The sequence below is a fragment of the Procambarus clarkii genome, chromosome 37 (genome assembly GCF_040958095.1).
Source record: "Procambarus clarkii isolate CNS0578487 chromosome 37, FALCON_Pclarkii_2.0, whole genome shotgun sequence".
NCBI classification, from domain to species: domain Eukaryota; kingdom Metazoa; phylum Arthropoda; class Malacostraca; order Decapoda; family Cambaridae; genus Procambarus; species Procambarus clarkii.
The window spans coordinates 19,252,661-19,271,902 of record NC_091186.1 but is presented as its reverse complement, the minus strand read 5'-3'; the positions used below and the strand labels follow the sequence as shown (position 1 = coordinate 19,271,902).

At 39.7% G+C, this 19,242-nt stretch overlaps 1 protein-coding gene across 2 annotated transcripts; it reads right to left on the bottom strand.

Annotated features, from left to right (window-relative positions):
* Positions 1-5,186: 5,186 nt before the first annotated feature.
* LOC138372053 (zinc finger protein 84-like) lies at positions 5,187-14,145 on the bottom strand. Of its 2 annotated transcripts, XM_069337203.1 has the most exons (3): positions 14,004-14,143; positions 11,867-11,905; positions 5,187-7,281 (listed from the first exon to the last, which is right to left on the bottom strand). In XM_069337203.1, exon 3 carries the CDS (start codon positions 7,024-7,026, stop codon positions 5,527-5,529), a length of 1,500 nt encoding a protein of 499 aa, XP_069193304.1. In that variant the 5' UTR covers positions 7,027-7,281; positions 11,867-11,905; positions 14,004-14,143; the 3' UTR covers positions 5,187-5,526. The 2 variants fall into 2 exon arrangements, with proteins under 2 accessions (XP_069193304.1, XP_069193305.1); XM_069337204.1 differs by lacking the exon at positions 11,867-11,905 and having other exon boundaries at positions 14,004-14,145.
* Positions 14,146-19,242: the final 5,097 nt, after the last annotated feature.

Here is a 19,242-nt window from a genome sequence, read left to right as displayed (position 1 = left end):
CAAGTCTGACTTTTATAAACCTATAATGCTGTTTTTGATTGCATTAAGCTTGCTAATTAAAGTTTTTGTGACCTGTGTACAGTATTTTATGCTCTCAATGCTGTATTCTGTATATTGTACGTACAATGCTGGGTTTCATGTTGTGTAAGTACAATGCTGGGTTTCGTGTCGTGTAAGTACAATGCTGGGTTTCATGTCGTGTAAGTACAATGCTGGGTTTCGTGTCGTGTAAGTACAATGCTGGGTTTCGTGTCGTGTAAGTACAATGCTGGGTTTCGTGTCGTGTAAGTACAATGCTGGGTTTCGTGTCGTTTAAGTACAATGCTGGGTTTCGTGTCGTGTAAGTACAATGCTGGGTTTCGTGCTGTGTAGTCTCAACACTGGATTCTTGTAGCTCTTGTGTTGTAAGTTCTCATCGCATGACTTACAGTGTAAACACACATGGAACCTTTGCAGTGTAAGCTCAGATAGAACTTTTACAGTGTAAGCTCACATTTAACTTTTGCAGTGTAAGTTCACCATGGAACTTTTGCAGTGTAAGATCCTAACATGACTTTTTGTGTTAGCTCATGATACCAGACTTATGTAATGTAAGCTCATAACTAAAGAAGAAAACCACTTGGTGCCAGTCCAACCATCTGTAAATATTTCCAAACAGTTTAATGTAGAGTTGTTGTTGATGCTGCAACGTTATAATTATAATAATTCATTTTGTTGAGGGGCAGGAAGGCAGTGTGTATTCATACAAATATTGGCTTTTATCGAGCCCCCCTCCCCCCTCCTCAAGGTCGAATTACTGACCCCGCTCAGGATGCAACCCTACAAGAAGCTGACTAACTCTTGAGTTACTACTCACTGCTAGGTGAACAGATGCATTAGGTAAAAGGAAATGTACCCAACCATTTCTGTCTTGCCCGGGATTTTAACCTGGAATTCTCGATTGTGCGTTAAGAACAAAGCCGATTGTACTGCAGGGACCCTGTTTAATTGTGTCAGTGTTCCAATGTGTCCTCAGTCATATAGGTTTATGGTTAATATATCAAATATGCACCGCTCTCCTAAAACTTACCTGTACTGGGAAATATATTTGGACATAAAGCAAAGGTTAGAACATTGTTCAGTACTGTACTTACAAATTTGTTTTAAAGCTTCAATTACATCCGTCTTCAATATTGATGTATACAGTACTGTATATTGATTAACGTTCCCTCGTATATTATATGGTGGACAGGACATAAGATCAAGTTACTTCTTGATCAAAATTCAGTACTCAAGTCTGACACTTCAAGCAATGCAATAATTTTACATGGCATTGCATTTTTTTTTTTTTTTTTTTTTTTTTTTTTTTTTTTTTTTTTTTTTTTTTTTTGGGGAGAGCCCTTGTGACCACCACATTCTCAAAATTCTCATACGCTTGAACCCTTGACATTCTTGCCATTTGTTCCAGTACGTTCTCGGCTGCTTTTCTAATCTATTATGACCTTATGTGCACTATCACATATTTCCAGGTTGAAAAATAGTGCTAAAGTTGTAGAAATATAAATTTGAGAAGAATGGTGCTCAGTAGATGACTAGAATAAAGAATGAAAATGCCATATCAAGATGTGGAGTGAAATGATTGGTAAATTGTAATATTATACTCAAGAAAGTACAGAGATGGTGTGTGTATATGGAAAATGAATGCATGATAATGAAGGGAGAGTTTTTAGTGAATTTTGAATAAGAGAGGAGAGGAAAGGCAAAATGAACATGGATAGTCACCGAGAATGAGAGTGGAAGAGCGTCGAGTATAAACAAGTATAAGCTGTTTCAGGGGAACAAGATGTGATGTAATCAGTGAGTGAGAGGGAGTGAGTGTTGGATGTAGTTTTGTAACAACTCTCGAGGCATACCACTACGCATTGTCCTGGGAAGCATTGAGCAACTGCTTAGGATGATATATTATTGTGACAGTATTGGATCTCCTTCTTTACTGGGGGAAGGCCCTTGTGGCTTCCTGAAGCTACAATGCTGATAAAGTGTCAAACTACTAGGTGCCATCAGTTGCACAGTTTTTTTAGGCCTACTGGGAACCATGAACCAGAACCTGGCCTCCTCTAAAGAGGCATAAAGAGCAGTGACACTGATAATATTGCCAATGAATTTTAATCATGTCTGTTACCACTGGGAATGTACTCACAAAGTGTACAAAACAAAAGAGGCAACTGCTGGTTATAAGGAAATACCATTGCCTCAAAATCACCAAAAGAACTCTCCCAACAATGTAAACAAACTTTTGGAGAATTCATAAAACTTGTATAAGCTCGCTCCCCCCACCTCCCCCCTTTCATTTGGGGAAGGAGGAGGTTGATGAGGTCAACCGGCTGCTCCACCCTCACTTCTGTACTGATAGTAAACAGTATGTGGTGCCTGCTCCGCTGTTCTGCTTCATCTAAGTGGTGGTTTTATTGTCTTTGTGGCTGTTCCAACATACATCTGTGCTTCGAAAATAGGGTGTTTGTAATAGGCTCCAAACACCCTATGTAGGAATATAGGGTGTTTGGAGCGTGGGTTTGGTGGGTAGAATCCTACCCACCTCAAGACTCTGCTCCAATATAGAAGCATCAAGAAATATGGACCAATAGGCTTTCTACAAACACTTCTATTCAATACCCATTGTTTGTGTTCTGTCTTGTGTTGATACTTTTAATACCCTATTAATATCCCCTCCATGCACTCATCACAAGCACATCCATGCACTTTATGACCACCACAAGACAATATAGTCGCCCCCCCCCCCCCCACCAGAAAACTGGTGGGGAGCCCCCTGCTCCCATGAACACCACTAGACAGCAACCCCTTGTTGAGGCCCCTGCTCCCATGACCATCACTAGACAGCAACCACTGGTGGGGGGCCCCCCTGCTTTTATGACCACCACTAGACAGCAACCCCTATTGAGGGGGGGCCCTGCTCCAATGATCACCACTAGACAGCAACCCCTGGTGGGGGCCCCTGCTTCCAAGACCACCAGTAGACAGCAACCCCTAGTGAGGGCCCCCTGCTCCCATGACCACCGCTAGACAGCAACCCATAGTGGGGTCATCATTTCACAAAGGCTTTTGATAAATGTGACCATGGAGTGATAGCACCCGAAATGAGGTCAATGGGAATAACCGGTAAGGTAGGATGCTGGATACTCTGTTTTCTGTCAAATAGGACTCAACGAATAACAGTCAATCATATAAAATCGAGTCCAAGCACAGTTAAAAGCTCTGTACCTCAGTTTACAGTCCTTGCACCACTGCTTTTCCTTATTCTCATATCAGATATAGACAAAAATACAAGTCACAGCTTCGTATCATCCTTTACAGATGACACAAAAATCAGTATGAAAATTACCTCGGCTGAAAACATTGAAAAACTTCAAGCAGATATTAATAAAGTTTTCAACTGGGCAACAGAAAACAACATGATGTTTAATAGTGATAAATTCCAGGTACTCAGGTACAGTAAAAATGAGGACCTTAAACATAATACAGTGTACACAACACAATCAAATGTGCCCATAGTAGGAAAACAGCATGTCAAGGATTTAGGAATAATGATATCTGACGACCTAACGTTTAGGGAGCATAACCAAGCAAATATTGTGACAGCCAGAAAAATGATACGATGGAGTACGAGAACTTTCAAATCCGGGGATCCCATCACAATGGTTGCACTTCAAGTCACTTGTGTTGTTCCGTCTTGAGTACTGCTCAGTACTCACTTTCCCCTTCAGAGCAGGAGAGATTGCTGAAATAGAGGGAATACAGAGAACATATACGGCACGTATAGACGAGATAAAACACCTAAATTATTGGGATCGTCGCAAAGCTCTCCAAATGTACTCGCTAGAAAGGAGACGAGAGAGATATCAAATAATATACACATGGAAGATACTGCAGGGCCAAGTACCAAATCAACACAGTAAAATAACAACATACTGGAGTGAACGATATGGAAGAAAATGCAGAATAGAACCAGTGAAGAGCATGGGTGCCATAGGCACAATCAGAGAACACTGTATAAACATCAGAGGTCCAAGGTTGTTTAACACCCTCCCAGCGAGCATAAGAAATATTGCCGGAACAACCGTGGACATCTTCAAGAGGAAATTAGATTGTTTCCTCCAAGGAGTGCCGAACCAACTGGGCTGTGGTAGGTATGCGGGTCTGCGGCCGCCCCCAAGCAACAGAATAGTCGACCAAACTCTCACAAGTCAAGCCTGGCCTCAGGCTGGGCTTGGGGAGTAGAAGAACTCCCAGAACCCCATCAACCAAGTATCAACCATGGGGGGGGGGGGGGCCTGCTCCCATGACCACCACTAGAGAGCAACCCATAGTGGGGAGCCCTGCTCCCATGACCACTACTAGACAGCAACCACTCGTGGGGGGGGGGGGGGGGGGCCTGCACCCATGACCACTAGCCAGCAACCCTTGGTGGGGGGCCCTGCTCCTATAACCACCACTAAACAGCAAACCCTGGTGGGGGGCCCCCCCCCCTGCTCCCATGACCACCACTAGACAGCAACCCCTGGTGGAGCCCCTACTCCCATGACCACCACTAGACAGCAGTCCATAGTGGGGGCCCCCCTGCTCCCATGACCATCACTAGACAGCCCATAGTGGGGGGTCCCCTGCTCCCATGACCATCACTAGACAGCCCATAGTGGGGCCCCCCCCTGCTCCCATGACCACCACTAGACAGCAACCCCTAGTGGGGGCCCCCCCCTGCTCCCATGACCACCACTAGACAGCAACCCCTAGTGGGGGGGGGAGGGCCCTGCTCCCATGACCTCCATGGGGGGCCCCTATGGTAGGGGTTCCTTCAGGTACTCCTAAAATAGCCAACATAGAGATAGTACTTAAGGACACAAGAGCTCTATAGCACAGCAGAGCTCATCTCTAAAACACTTCCAACAGAACCCCCCTCTCCAGCCACCCCCCCCCCCCCCCATTGTTTTGCCAACCCCTGGCCAAATATGAGGCAGTGATAGTTACATGTAACTTGTCAGAGGGACTGCCAAACGCCCAACTTCATTACTCCCTCCATCCCCTACAATGGAAAGGTGGTGTTTCTGGCTAACTCCACATAATTTGTAACTAATATAATCCTATTAAAGAGGGCTCAAAACAACATCAATTGAGGAAATAAGTTTGGCAAATCTGATTAATTTCATTGTAATCAAAACGAAGGGTTCATTAAATTCTGTGCATAGAGTGCCATTACAGTACGTAATATCTGCTCTTAAACATAACATTTTGAATGCTACCATTAGAATAGAAGTTACAATACAATCTGAATCAAATTTGGCAGTCATCTTTATAACTTTTAATAAGTATTTTTACACAAAATCAACACTTCTTTCATGCCTTATATACTCTCGAATAAATTATGTGACTAGAGTTTAAATAAATATATTTCTTGACACTGATCACTAAATATAGTTTCAGTTTTACTAATTTTTTTTTTTTTTGTATTTTCTTTAAAATTCTTTTGAATGCTTAAAACTGATGTGGATTTTCTCTTTCATGAATTCTCATATGTTTTACAAGATGATCTTTACGTGAGAAGTTTCTTATACACTCTGTACACTGATATGGCTTTTCTCCGGTATGAATTCTCATGTGTGATATTAGATGACCTTTTTGTGTAAAGTCTTTTATGCACTCCGGACACTGATATGGTTTTTCTCCTGTATGAACTCTCATATGACTTGCTAACTCATATTTCAATGTGAAGCTTTTCAGACACTCTGAGCAGTGATATGGTTTTTCTCCTGTATGAGTTTTCATGTGTTTTACTAGAGTTGAACTATCTGAAAAATCTTTCTGACATTCCGAGCACTGAAATGGTTTTTCTCCCGTATGAACTCTCATGTGGCTTGCAAGATGAGATTTTTGTGAAAAGCATTTTAGACACTCTGAGCACTGATAAGGTTTCTGTCCTGAATGAACCCTCATATGACTTGCAAGATTGGATTTTTGTATAAATTTTTTTGGACACTCTAAACATTGATATGGTTTATCTCCAGTATGAGTTCGCATATGTTTTAATAGATCTGATTTACCTGGATAGTCTTTCAAACACTCTGTGCACTGATATGGCTTCTCTCCTGTATGAAGTCTCATCATATGACTAGCTAGATGAGATTTTTGTGAAAAACCTTTTACACACATTGAACATTGATATGGTTTCTCTCCAGTATGAACTTTCATATGATTTGCTAAATGAGATCTTTGCGAAAAGCCTTTTAAGCATTCTGTACAATGATAAGGCTTCTCTCCTGTATGCACTCTCATATGATTTGTTAGATGAGATTTTCGTGAAAAGTCTTTTAGACACACTAAACATTTATAAAATTTCTCACCTGTATGAATTTTCATATGGGTTACTAAATAAGATTTTTGGGAAAAGTCTTTAAGACACACTAAACAATGATGTAATTTCTCTTTTGCATGAACTTTCAAATGAATTGCTAGATCATCTGCATGTGAAAAACATTGTAAACACTCAATACATTGATGTTTTTCTTCTGCATGAACTCTCAAATGGGTTACTAGATCATTTTTATGTGAAAAACCTTTTACACACTCTAAACATTGATACTGTTTCTTAACAGAATGATCCTGGAGATGGGTTGCTAGTTCATTTTCTTGCGAAAAACATTTTTCACCGTCTAAACACTGATATTGTTTCTTTTCTGTATTAATTATCAAATGGGCAGCTAGATCTTTTTCATGTGAAAATCCATTAACAGACTCAAAACTCTGATACTGTTTCTCTTTAGTATTTATTCTCATATGTCTTAGTAAGTCACATCTGTGTCGAAAGCCTTTTAGATCATCTGGTGCCTCTCTTGCATGATCACTCACATGTGATCTCTCTTCTATGTGAACTTCCATCTGTGTTACTGGAGCCAATTCTGATTCAAGTTCTGTGCACACACTGAGAATTGACATGGTTCCTATTCCAACTGAACCTTCAAATATCTGGTTTTGCATTATTGGAACTGAATTGTGTTCATAATCCTGCAGACATATTGAATGCTTATAGTGCCTCTGCCAAATTAACTCATGAATGCCTCACCTTGTATTAATGGAAATGACTCTGGTTCGTGTCCTCTTAACAAACCGAACTCTCACATTGTTCGCCTTCTAACCAGATGCTCATATATCTTACCATGTGATAATGGAGCTGATGCTAGCTCAAGTCTAGACACATGGATCTTCTTCTGAATGAACTCTTGCATGTCTTACCTGAAAAGATATATATGAATACATTTTGTACACAAAATATTACAGTAACTTGAAATCAAGCTTTAGATCCAAATGTTCATTTTTGCAAAAGATTATGCACACGCTTGAGTAAATAAAAAAGGAAAACTTTTACTAATAATCACCAAATAAAATACAGTGGTACCTCGAATAACGAATTTAATCCGTTCCATGTTCATCATGTGAAACGGACGTTATACAAAACGAGTGTCCCCATGTAACCACTGTGATGCACTGTGTTTATTGTGAAATTCCCCCAGTGTGCATGACATCAAATGTTCCCAAAAAGTCATTTTTCTTTCTAAAATGATAAATTACCTTCCCTGAACATGTCTATGTAAAAAAAATTACGAACTTCCACTTACTTTGGCTGTGAGGACGTGGACAAGGTGCGCTGTGACGTCATCAGGGGCTGGTCGCCCGTGTGTGAAGCTCCCAGACACAGTTGCGCAGGCCATTCAAGCACCACGTGTTGCCACAAATATATTTTCAAATATTTTTTCTATGTATTTCCAATTCGGTTTTATTTGTTTCTTTTATCGTATATGCCACATATTTGTGTCCTTTACAATATGTATACAGTAGAATGTTCATAATTTTCCATGGAACTGTGATACATGTGTCAGTAATGTGTCCACAATAAATGTTTATTGTCACAATATTACGTGGTAAAAATTCACTAAAATTACAATGGTACAGTTTCAGATACTATTTACACAGGAACACACTGTATTACACACTCAGTACTTTGGAGATGCGTAATAATCAATGAAGTACAGTAGTCTGTTACGAACCTTACCTCCTGTGGAGGTTGGTTTCGGTTGTAAATGTTGGTGGACTCAGTGGCAAGTGTTTATTAGAATAAATCCCCAGCTGAGATCAGAGAGGCCGCGAGTCACCATTAATACTCCGCCCAGTAAAGTAGTGCCTTCTCAGCTGGAGATCATCAGAAATAATGTGAACTGGAATAGCCTAACTATGTAAGGGAAAAATGGACTCTATCAAAGAGTATGCATGGGGAATATAGTAAATAAAATCATTAATGTGTTTGATAGCATATGTAAAGAATAGAGTATTAAGGGGGCGATGATGCAAGAGAGGTGGACACCATCTTGACTGGAGGGGGAGGTGTATCGCTGGCGACCGTTCCTGCTATTTGAGGGGTTTTCTCCGGCCGTACAGTCAGATAAGCCTATCCTTGTATATAACCAGGGTTGCAAAATTGGGTAGAGTAATATTACAGAAGTTGGAGAGGTTTTATAAGAGTCCAGGTTTCCTAGAGGCTAAAATACGTCACTGGATGATAACGGTGGTGGCTGGGTGCACGATACCAGGTATGGGACAGTGAGCCGTGGGGTGGTCAGAGCCACTTGAGTTTATAATACGAAGTGATCTTATGTTGAGGAAAATGCCTTGTTGAATGTATTCCTGTGTGACTTGTACGTATAAATTTGTGACTTGTGTACTTGGCTGTTTTCCTTACTCCTTATACTCCTAGACAACATTTTAAGGACCACCACCACCAAATTCTCGATAGCTCTCTATGACAACAAAATCGTATCACTACTGATAACATCGGTAAGACACAGGCCGTGATATAGTCCAAGGTACACAGCATAACTTTGCTCTCGTTGCACCAGCTACAGATAGATTTTCGCTTCCTATTTCATCATTCTGTGTGCTTGCAAATAACGCACTCGCGTGCACCCTTGACTTTAGTACTTGTAGGTAGTATGTAGCCAAGCTTGTAAAGCATAAGGTAGTATTGAAACGATTATAGGAAAAGCTCAATTTATAAGGTAGTCTTGAAAAGATCGCTTTGTAAGGTCCCACACAGGAAGAGATTCAGCTAGCCTTAACCACTGCACTGCACAACGAGCCTTGAGGCTCTCGACGGGTGGTGTACAATGCGCCTCAGGGATCTTATAGGTATAGTGTATCACTCAAAACTTCCGCAGCTACACAGGGTTCACATCAGCTTCCTCAGGGCTCTCCTAAGCAGACATCAATTTTTTTTTAAATCATGGGCAACATTCCCAGGGTGTGAAGGCCTCAGTATTGAGTGAGCAACCAAGGCTGGTGCATGCAGCATGAGCTAACAACATTGCTGTTCAGCTTTTGACCACAGCATCGCCTAAAATTTTCCAAATATATATGTATTTGGTATTATTTAGCCATGATAGTATTACAGAAGAGCCTGACTGTGATAAAGACTGTGTACAATGTTCAGATATCAGTGAATAAATGCTGTTCAAGATGTTCACAGCACTAGCTACAGCACATTGCCATTATTTCATCCATCTAAAATTCTTCAAACGATTTCTCATGTTCCTTTACAAAATAAACTTGTGGAATAATATTCATTTACATGATTTAGTGACCATGATTCTGATAATAGCAGGATTGTGGTGAGAATTAGCGATGTGAATTAGCGGTGGGAGGAGTACTGTTGATGAGGGAGGGAGGGAGAGGTAGTGTCGGCTGCTGGCTGGCGTGTGGCAATATGTTATTGTATGGAATCACCATACCAGCTTTGTGGTTCGCTATGGTGAACACAAATGTAGATACTTACATGTAACGTGTGTGTATAGAGTGCAATAACCACAAAAGGAGTTTGTTGGGAGGAGCCATTTTGGTGAGGGAGTGAGGCTGTCGTCTACTGTTTGACTTGTCATGCAGTGGCCACTATGCTGTTTGGACACCATATCAGCTTACTTGTACAGTTATGGTGAATATCACATGTAGATACTTATATATAATGACTGAGTATATAGTGTAATAACACCACAAACAGTATTGAGGGAGTAATGTTGACGAGTTAGGTGTTGAAGGAGTGAGGGAGGGCTGGCTGGCTGTGGCAACCCACTGTTGTTTATTGGGCTCACCATACCAACTTAGTGGTTCACTATGGTGAACACATATGTAGATAGGTATATACAATGTGTGTGTATATTGTGTAATAACAACAAAAACACTGATTGATCATAGAATATAATATACATGTCACATATATGGGCGTCATAATTTTTTAGCATAGTGATGTTCCACACATTGAACTATATAAATTACACACTTTTGAATAATATTACAGCATAAAACCAGAGAAGAAACGAATGAGAAACATCAAAATAATTGTCAAACGTTACATTCACGGAAACTGCTGCCCCACGGGGTGAAGCCTAGTGACCTTGAGCGCACCATCGCTCAGCGCCCATAATATGCTCAACTTCCTAGCTCAATTGCGACTAAAGTATGTCACATACAATATTTTTTTTTAGTTTCCCATGATCAGAGTTTTTTTTTTAACATTTTAACAATATAAGATAAAATAATTTTGGGGGAGGAATTTATTTTTGGCGCACCACAGGTGTGTCGTATTTTAATGCAGAGCAGTGCAGTGGTTAATCTAACATATCTAGTAAAAAGAAGAGGTACATTGTACTGTAGCAAGGATTTATATCAACAAATAAGTACAATATAAATTGACAGAGGTGATTACCTAGGTAAAGATATACAGAATGTCTTAAGTACTAATATTGGGGAGGTGGGCAATACAAGATACATTTTGAGTTTGAAGCACAGGGTAGGAAACTGTGAGGATGAAATTGGGTACTTTTTGGTTTTACTTTTGAATAGGGCATGGGTTGGACATTTTTTTAATTTGTCAGGGAGAGAGTTCCAAAGACTGGGTCATTTTATTTGCATGGAGTGTTGCACAGATTTAGTTTGACTCAGAGGATATCAAAGAGATATTTATTTCTGGTGTGGTGCTCATGGATTCTATTACACCTATCAAGGAAAAGTTTCAGATCAAGATTAGCATTTAGGAACAAGATTTTGTACATGTAAATAGCACACAAGAATGTGTGGAGTGAGTGCATGTTTAGCATGTTAAGGGACTTAAACAGAGGGGCTGGGTGTTGTCTGAAGACAGAGTTTGTTATTGTTCTTATAGGAGATTTTTGTTGAATGATGATGGGCTTGAGGTAGTTTGCAGTGGTTGAACCCCATGCACAGATACCATATATGTAAGATCGGAATAGATTAGCACATAGTATAAAGAGAGGAGAGCTGTGTAGGGGAACATAATATCTGATTTTAGAAAGTATACCAACCGTTTTTTTAGATTTTGTTTGCTGTGTTGTATGTGGGGTGCTGAAGTTCAGTTTTCAGGGAGGCTCAGAGAAATGGCTTCAGAAACGCATGCAATACATTGTATCACTGAAATTTATCAGTGATACAATGATACAAATTATATATCATACAGTCCACTCAATAATAATAATAATTAAACATTTAAAATAAATAAAAAATACAGTTTAAATAAATTAAAACAAATACAGTTTAAATAAAATAAAATTAATAAATCACTTATAAGTTTTCCCACAAAACCTTTAATGTCTTGAACAATGTTTATGTTATCTAGCTTGTTAGTATTGTTTACCTCAACAAACTATTAATGTCTTGAACAATGTTTATGTTATCCAGCTTCTTGTTAGTATTGTCTACCTCTCTACCCCACGAAACCATTAATCAACCTAAGTTTTATGCAATGTACTTGTCTTACCTAAGTATCTTCCTCTGTTCATCATATGTATGTACATTTCTGTAAATAAATCATCATCATCATTATAAACGCCTACAGAAATCATGGAAGTGCAGACTTTGGATAATGACCAATTTTTCTCCATTTTTGCATGTCAACAAACTGACAATGTGATTTTGCAGTTTGTTAGCGTGGCCTGAACTATGGAGGTACATCCACAAGTGGGACAACACATCCAGAAATGGGACGATTCACTCAGAAAAACTGGAAGAGCTATCCATAGAATAGCAGAAACTCTTCTCGAAAGCAAAAAAAAATAAAACTATCTCGTCCATGAAAGCAGAACGACCTAGCAGAAGCGAAGTGAAATACAACTGAATTGCTAGGTAACAACAATGCGATCACTCCACCTATCAACACATCTGACATAGGCCCAAGGAACGCTACATTCACTGGGTGCTGAAGAATGTGACTGGTGCATTTCTCATGAAACCAATGTACAAAATTGTTATGTTTTGTTGGAAAATAGTACAAAAAACACTCCCCTATGGTATAAAAACACACCCTATGGTATAAAAACACTCCCCTATGGCACAAAAATACTCCCCCTATGGTATAAAAACACTCCTCTATGGTATAAAAACACTCCTCTATGGTATAAAAACACTCCCCTATGGCACAAAAATACTCCCCTATGGTATAAAAACACTCCTCTATGGTACAAAAACACTCCCCTATGGTATAAAAACACTCCTCTATGGTATAAAAACACTCCCCTATGGTATAAAAACACTCCCCTATGGTACAAAAACACTCCCCTATGGTACAAAAATACTCCCCTATGGTATGAAAACACTCTCCTATGGTATAAAAACACTCCCCTATGGTATAAAAACACTCCCCTATGGTACAAAAACACTCCCCTATGGTACAAAAACACTCCCCTATGGTATAAAAACACTCCTCTATGGTATAAAAACACTCCCCCCTATGGTACAAAAACACTCCCCTATGGTACAAAAACACTCCCCTATGGTACAAAAACACTCCCCTATGGTACAAAAACTCCCATATGGTACAAAAACACTCCCCTATGGTACAAAAACACTCCCCTATGGTACAAAAACACTCCCCTATGGTACAAAAACTCCCATATGGTACAAAAACACTCCCCTATGGTACAAAAACACTCCCCTATGGTACAAAAACTCCCATATGGTACAAAAACACTCCCCTATGGTACAAAAACACTCCCCTATGGTACAAAAACACTCCCATATGGTACAAAAACACTCCCCTATGGTACAAAAACACTCCCATATGGTACAAAAACACTCCCCTATGGTACAAAAACACTCCCCTATGGTACAAAACACCCCCCTATGGTACAAAACACTCCCCTATGGTACAAAAACACTCCCCTATGGTACAAAACACTCCCCTATGGTACAAAAACACTCCCCTATGGTACAAAAACACTCCCCTATGGTACAAAAACACTCCCCTATGGTACAAAAACACTCCCCTATGGTACAAAACACTCCCCTATGGTACAAAAACACTCCCCTATGGTACAAAAACACTCCCCTATGGTACAAAAACACTCCCCTATTGTACAAAAACACTCCCCCCTATGGTACAAAAACACTCCCCTATGGTACAAAAACACTCCCCTATGGTACAAAAACACTCCCCCCTATGGTACAAAAACACTCCCCTATGGTACAAAAACACTCCCCTATGGTACAAAACACTCCCCTATGGTACAAAACACTCCATGGTACAAAAACACTCCCCTATGGTACAAAACACTCCATGGTACAAAAACACTCCTCTATGGTACAAAAACAGACATAAAAGCACAGATAAAGCCTGAAATGGCCAATTTCAGCAGCACATTGCTGACATCTGCTAGGCTCTGTATATTCCTAGAATTAGTGCTAGCTAACATAATAAGTCTAAATTAACTTAACAAGTAATACTCTAACCTAATTAGTTGAATTATAATCATAAGAAAAACCCCAAAAGTTTTTTCAATATACAGGTGGACTCCATATTGAGTCAAGGTGAACCCATATACTAGACATTACCAGGTTCCTCAAACCATTAGCAACTACCCCTCCCCCCTCAACATGACGTCAGCAGCACCGCTACTGACCTCTGACCACCAGGGGATAACTGGGGGTAACTATCCATTAAGAGGGAACAAGAGGCCTGGGGCCTACAGACGGGAGACGGTGTTGTTGTGGTGAAGGCTAACACCTTCGTACACTCGGCACCGTCTTATCGTACACTCTTCATATTTACCTGAAAATTTTACCTCAATTTACCTGAAATTTTTACCTCTATTTGCCTGATTCTACCTGAATTTACCTGATTTTACCTAATTTTACCTGAATTTTTCAAGAATTTTACCTAAATTTAACTTTTTGTTCATGATTTTTATCAGAATTTACCTGAATTTACCTGAAGTTTACATGATATTACCTGAGGGCCATTCTCTAATGGCCTCGACGGGGACATGAAGCCGGCGGCTTATCAAAGGTTCCCTATTCTTCTTGAGGATTTCTTTGGCTTGTAAGTCTTCGGCGAGTACTCACCTAGTTAGATTTATATTTATATTTAGATTTTTTATTCAGGTAAAGGTACATACATTGAGTTACATACATAATGATGGATTTAGAGATAGTACATACAATACCTAAAGCCACTAGTACGCATAGCGATTCGGGCAATAGTTGTGCTTGTGGAGGTTGGGCTTTGGCTCTTTGGCCCCACGTCTCAATCAATTGTCTATCAACTGGTGTACATGTTCCTGAGCCTACTAGGCTCTATCATATGTACATCTGAAACTCTGTACTAAGTCTGCCTCCACCATGTCATTCCCTAACTATAATTAACTATTAATATATTGAACGCATATTTTACTGCATTATCCTTCGAAATAATCCGCAAATTAGACTACAATGTACTTGTTGATAACCCTTAAATATTACTTTAAAGTACCTACTTTAACAATGAGGAGAACTCACATGAATAGGAATAGGAATGGTAGGACTGAGGAAGTGAAGAATGCTTTACTGGCAGTTGCTAGGCTGTGTGGAAAGAAGAGAAAGGAAATTAGGAGCAAATATTTGTATTTGTGCTGCTTTTTCAGCCATGTCCCCCCCCCCCCACCCTTTTTATCTTTATTTTTATTTGTTCTCAACACATTTTATTCTTTATACTCAATTAGTATTAAGTTTTAGTCATTAATGTTTTTCCTGCCCGAAACGCTTTGCGTAATAGTGGCTTTAGGCATTGTATGTACGTCTAGCTCTATCTATAAATCAATCAATTTATGTAAAATCTCTTGTATGTACGTACCTTACCTGAATAAACATTTATTTATTATTATTATTTATTATTTATTGGCAGGAGTTTGCAGAGAAAGTTGGGAGTAACAGAAACTTGAAAGAAATCTGGCAAGACGTAAATAAAGTAGGGGATAAAAAGCATACTTTTGTTGTACATCCTGACCCGCAAGGAATTGCAAATGGTCTCGTAAATAAATGGGCGGAAGCTGCCAAGGTACCCGTTGTAACGAGAGAGTCATTAGATTCTTGGAAAGATCTAAGAAAGGATTTTATACTTACAGCAGGTAACAGTGGTGATGTCACTTGCACAGGTATTACCAGTGAAGAACTAATAACGGCGATTAAAGTTGGGAAATCTACCGCCCCTGGGGAGGACGGAGTAACTTATGAAATACTTAATGAACTTGTCATTATGACGGAAAGCCCACTGTTAGACCTCTTTAATATAAATTATAACGAGGGCAGTATTCCCAGTAAATGGAAAAAAAGCTATGATCATCCCTATCCCTAAAGCCAATGGAGAGTACAGACCTGTGTCCTTAACCTTGTGTTTTTGTAAAATGATGGAGAGGATCATTTTAAATAGACTTTTATATATAATAGGTGACCAGCTGTCTAGTAATTTTTTCGGGTTCCTCAGAGGAAAAAGTATAATGACTTAATCCTTTCCTTTAAAACCAAGTCCCTTGAGGAGATACCAACTCTTATTTACAAAAAAGCCTCCAGATTTTTAGCTCCTGCCATTGCATTGCTCTTCAACAAGTCACTTGAACTCCAAACCTTTCCAGATATTCTAAAAAAAAAGCGAGAGTAACCCCTGTCCACAAATGTGGTGATCCCACTGATGTTAACAACTTCAGACCTATATCAATTCTGCCAAACTTGTCTAAAATATTTGAAAAACTTATCTACAAGCAGCTTTACTCTTATCTAGCCAAACACAATAGCTCTTGTCTTGTCTTAGCTCTTGTCAATATGGCTTCAGACCCCAAAAAAAGCACTAACGATGCACTTATTTGTATGATTAACTTGATACATGCAGCTCTTGGTAAAAATGAGTTCCTTATTGGGTTATTTGTGGACCTGCGTAAGGCTTTTGACACTGTCAACCACCAAAACCTTCTTCTTAAATTACAACATTATGGAGTCAGAGGTCACTCCCTGCAGTACCTTAAGTCTTATCTTACTGACAGGCTCCAGTATGTTTCTGTGAATAATTCAATTTCTCCCACCCTACCTATCAACATTGGTGTTCCCCAGGGCAGCATACTTGGCTCTCTCCTCTTTCTCATCTACATTAATGACCTTCCAAATGCCTCCCAACATCTCAAACCAATTCTATTTGCTGACGACACAACCTTCATTTACTCCAGTCCTGACCCCCTTGCTCTAAATGCCACAGTATAGCTAAATAAAGTCCATCACTGGCTAACTGCCAACAAACTCACCCTCAATATTGACAAAACTTTCTATATTTTGTTTGGTAATAAATCCTCAATTCAAATAAATCTCAGGATTAACAATACCCAAATTTGTAACAATGTAGATGGCAAATTCCTTGGCGTTCTCATTGACCGCAAGCTGAATTTCCAGGGACACATTCTAAATATATCAAAAAAAGTTTCAAAAACTGTTGGCATTCTTTCTAAGATCAGATATTATGTACCTCACCCTGCTCTGGTGACACTCTATTACTCTCTCATTTATCCATATCTCAACTATGGTATTTGTGCTTGGGGTTCTACTACCCAAAATCATTTACGTCCTCTAATTACTCAACACAAAGCTGCTATTAGGACAATATCTAGCTCAGGCCCCAGACATCACTCGGTACCCTTATTCAAATCTCTGAATATGTTAGATATTAAGTCACTACACATCCTCTCATGTGTATTTTATATATATAAAACGCTGAACTGTAATGTCAATCCTGACCCTAAAAGCTTCCTAGAAGGTTGTAACAGATCCCATGAGCACCACACCAGAAACAAATACCTATTTGATATTCCAAGAGTACGACTTAGTCAAACTAGAAATGCTTTACACATCAAGGGACCCAGAATGTGGAATGACCTTCCCAATTATGTTAAAGACTGTACCTCTCCCAACCAGTTTAAGATAAAAACTAAGTACTACCTAATTAACTCAATGTAACGTACCTGCCTCACCCTTAAATGTCAACCCATGTCTACGATTTTAAACAATGCTGTTTGTTGACCAAATTGTATTTTTGCTTTTTTTCTGCCATGTTTCCCCCCCTTTTTTCATTTGTTTCTTATTTTTTCTCAACACAATTTTTACTTTAATCTCAATTAGTATTAAGTTTTAGTCTTAGTGTTTTTCCTGCCCGAAACGCTTTGTGTAATAGTGGCTTTAGGCATTGTATGTACTAGCTCTATCTGTAAATCCCTCAACTTTTGTATCTCACCTTGTATGTATGTACTTTACCTGAATATATATTTGTATTCGTTTGTTTTGTATATGTTGGATATACCCATGAGAGCTTGGAAGCTGAGATGAACAGACTGTTGGACCAATGTCGGAAGAGATTACAACCTCTGAAGGCCTTGACATGCTGTGGAAAGGGAGTGAGAGTCCCTGTGCAACGAATGATATACCTGAGTACTGTAAGATATAGCCACTGCTTTTCCCAAAAGCAATGGGTTTTCTGCGAAGAAGAAAACGTAATTCTATGAGTTGTGTCTAATTACGACTAAGCTGCGCGCCTACACCAAGTGGGGTATACTTATATTTTTTTTTTTTGAGATATATACAAGAGTTGTTACATTCTTGTACAGCCACTAGTACGCGTAGCGTTTCGGGCAAGTCCTTAATCCTATGGTCCCTGGAATACGATCCCCTGCCGCGAAGAATCGTTTTTTCATCCAAGTACACATTTTACTGTTGCGTTAAACAGAGGCTACAGTTAAGGAATTGCGCCCAGTAAATCCTCCCCGGCCAGGATACGAACCCATGACATAGCGCTCGCGGAACGCCAGGCGAGTGTCTTACCACTACACCACGGAGACTGTCTGGAGAGATATGGAGCGCTGCAGACCCGGCAACCTCTGTTTCACCGTCACCTGCAGCTGCTTCACATACAAAAACGCTCCTCCGCCATCCTGTTACACGTGGGCTTCGGTGAAAAGTACCTTAGAAGCCTATACTCACTTTTAACTTATAGCCTTCCACGCCGGCCCACGTCGCCTACAAGGGCGGCCCACACGAGACTCCTGATTGATTGAAGTTGTCGTCGTTGGCCCGTCTCAGAGCATCTGAGACGGGCCATATGGGAGTTAAGTTTAACTAAGTATGTTGTAGTGAATATTGCGCACAATGGCGTAAAAAAATTTAATAATATTACTAAACAAAATATACTGGAGCTTTGGCAAAGTTGGTCTGAGTTATGTTTTATTATTATTTAATAAAATCCCAAAGTTTTTATATAAGAAATTAAAGAAAAGAAAATTATTTTTAAACCTTTATTAAAAATAGGTTTTATTTTATATATAATAAAATACTTTATGAACAAAATGCATTTTTTTTTATAATTTATATTTTAAATCAATATACGTTATTTGTAAAATCTCTGCCGCTCACCTCTCACTACCAGGATCTTGTGGAAACTTGATTTTCTAGGCTTTAATGGGGTAACTTAGATGTTTACATTCTTTTTGTATATTACAATACTGGATGGGTTACCCGGAGACGCGCAGGTCTCCCACACATGCCCTTGCCCACCCCACAATCTCTCTTTACTCCCTGTAGCACATCCTTCCCATCTCACACACTTGCCATATCCTCAACTACACAAGTGTGTGGGGGGGGGGGGTGATAGATTTCATAGAACATTATTGGAAATTGGGAACATATCAATCAAATCAAATCACTACTGCCTACAGGATGGGTATGGGGTCCATTATTGCCTACAGGATGGGTATGGGATCATTTCCACCCACAGAATGTGGGTGGGGTCCATTACCACCCATAAGAATGGGTATGCAGGGAGTCCACAAACCATCCCACAGGATAAGTATGGGG

Coding starts and splice junctions, on each gene's coding strand:
- LOC138372053 (XM_069337204.1), bottom strand. CDS start 7,026: ATGCAAAACCAGATATTTGAAGGTTCAGTTGGAATAGGAACCATGTCA.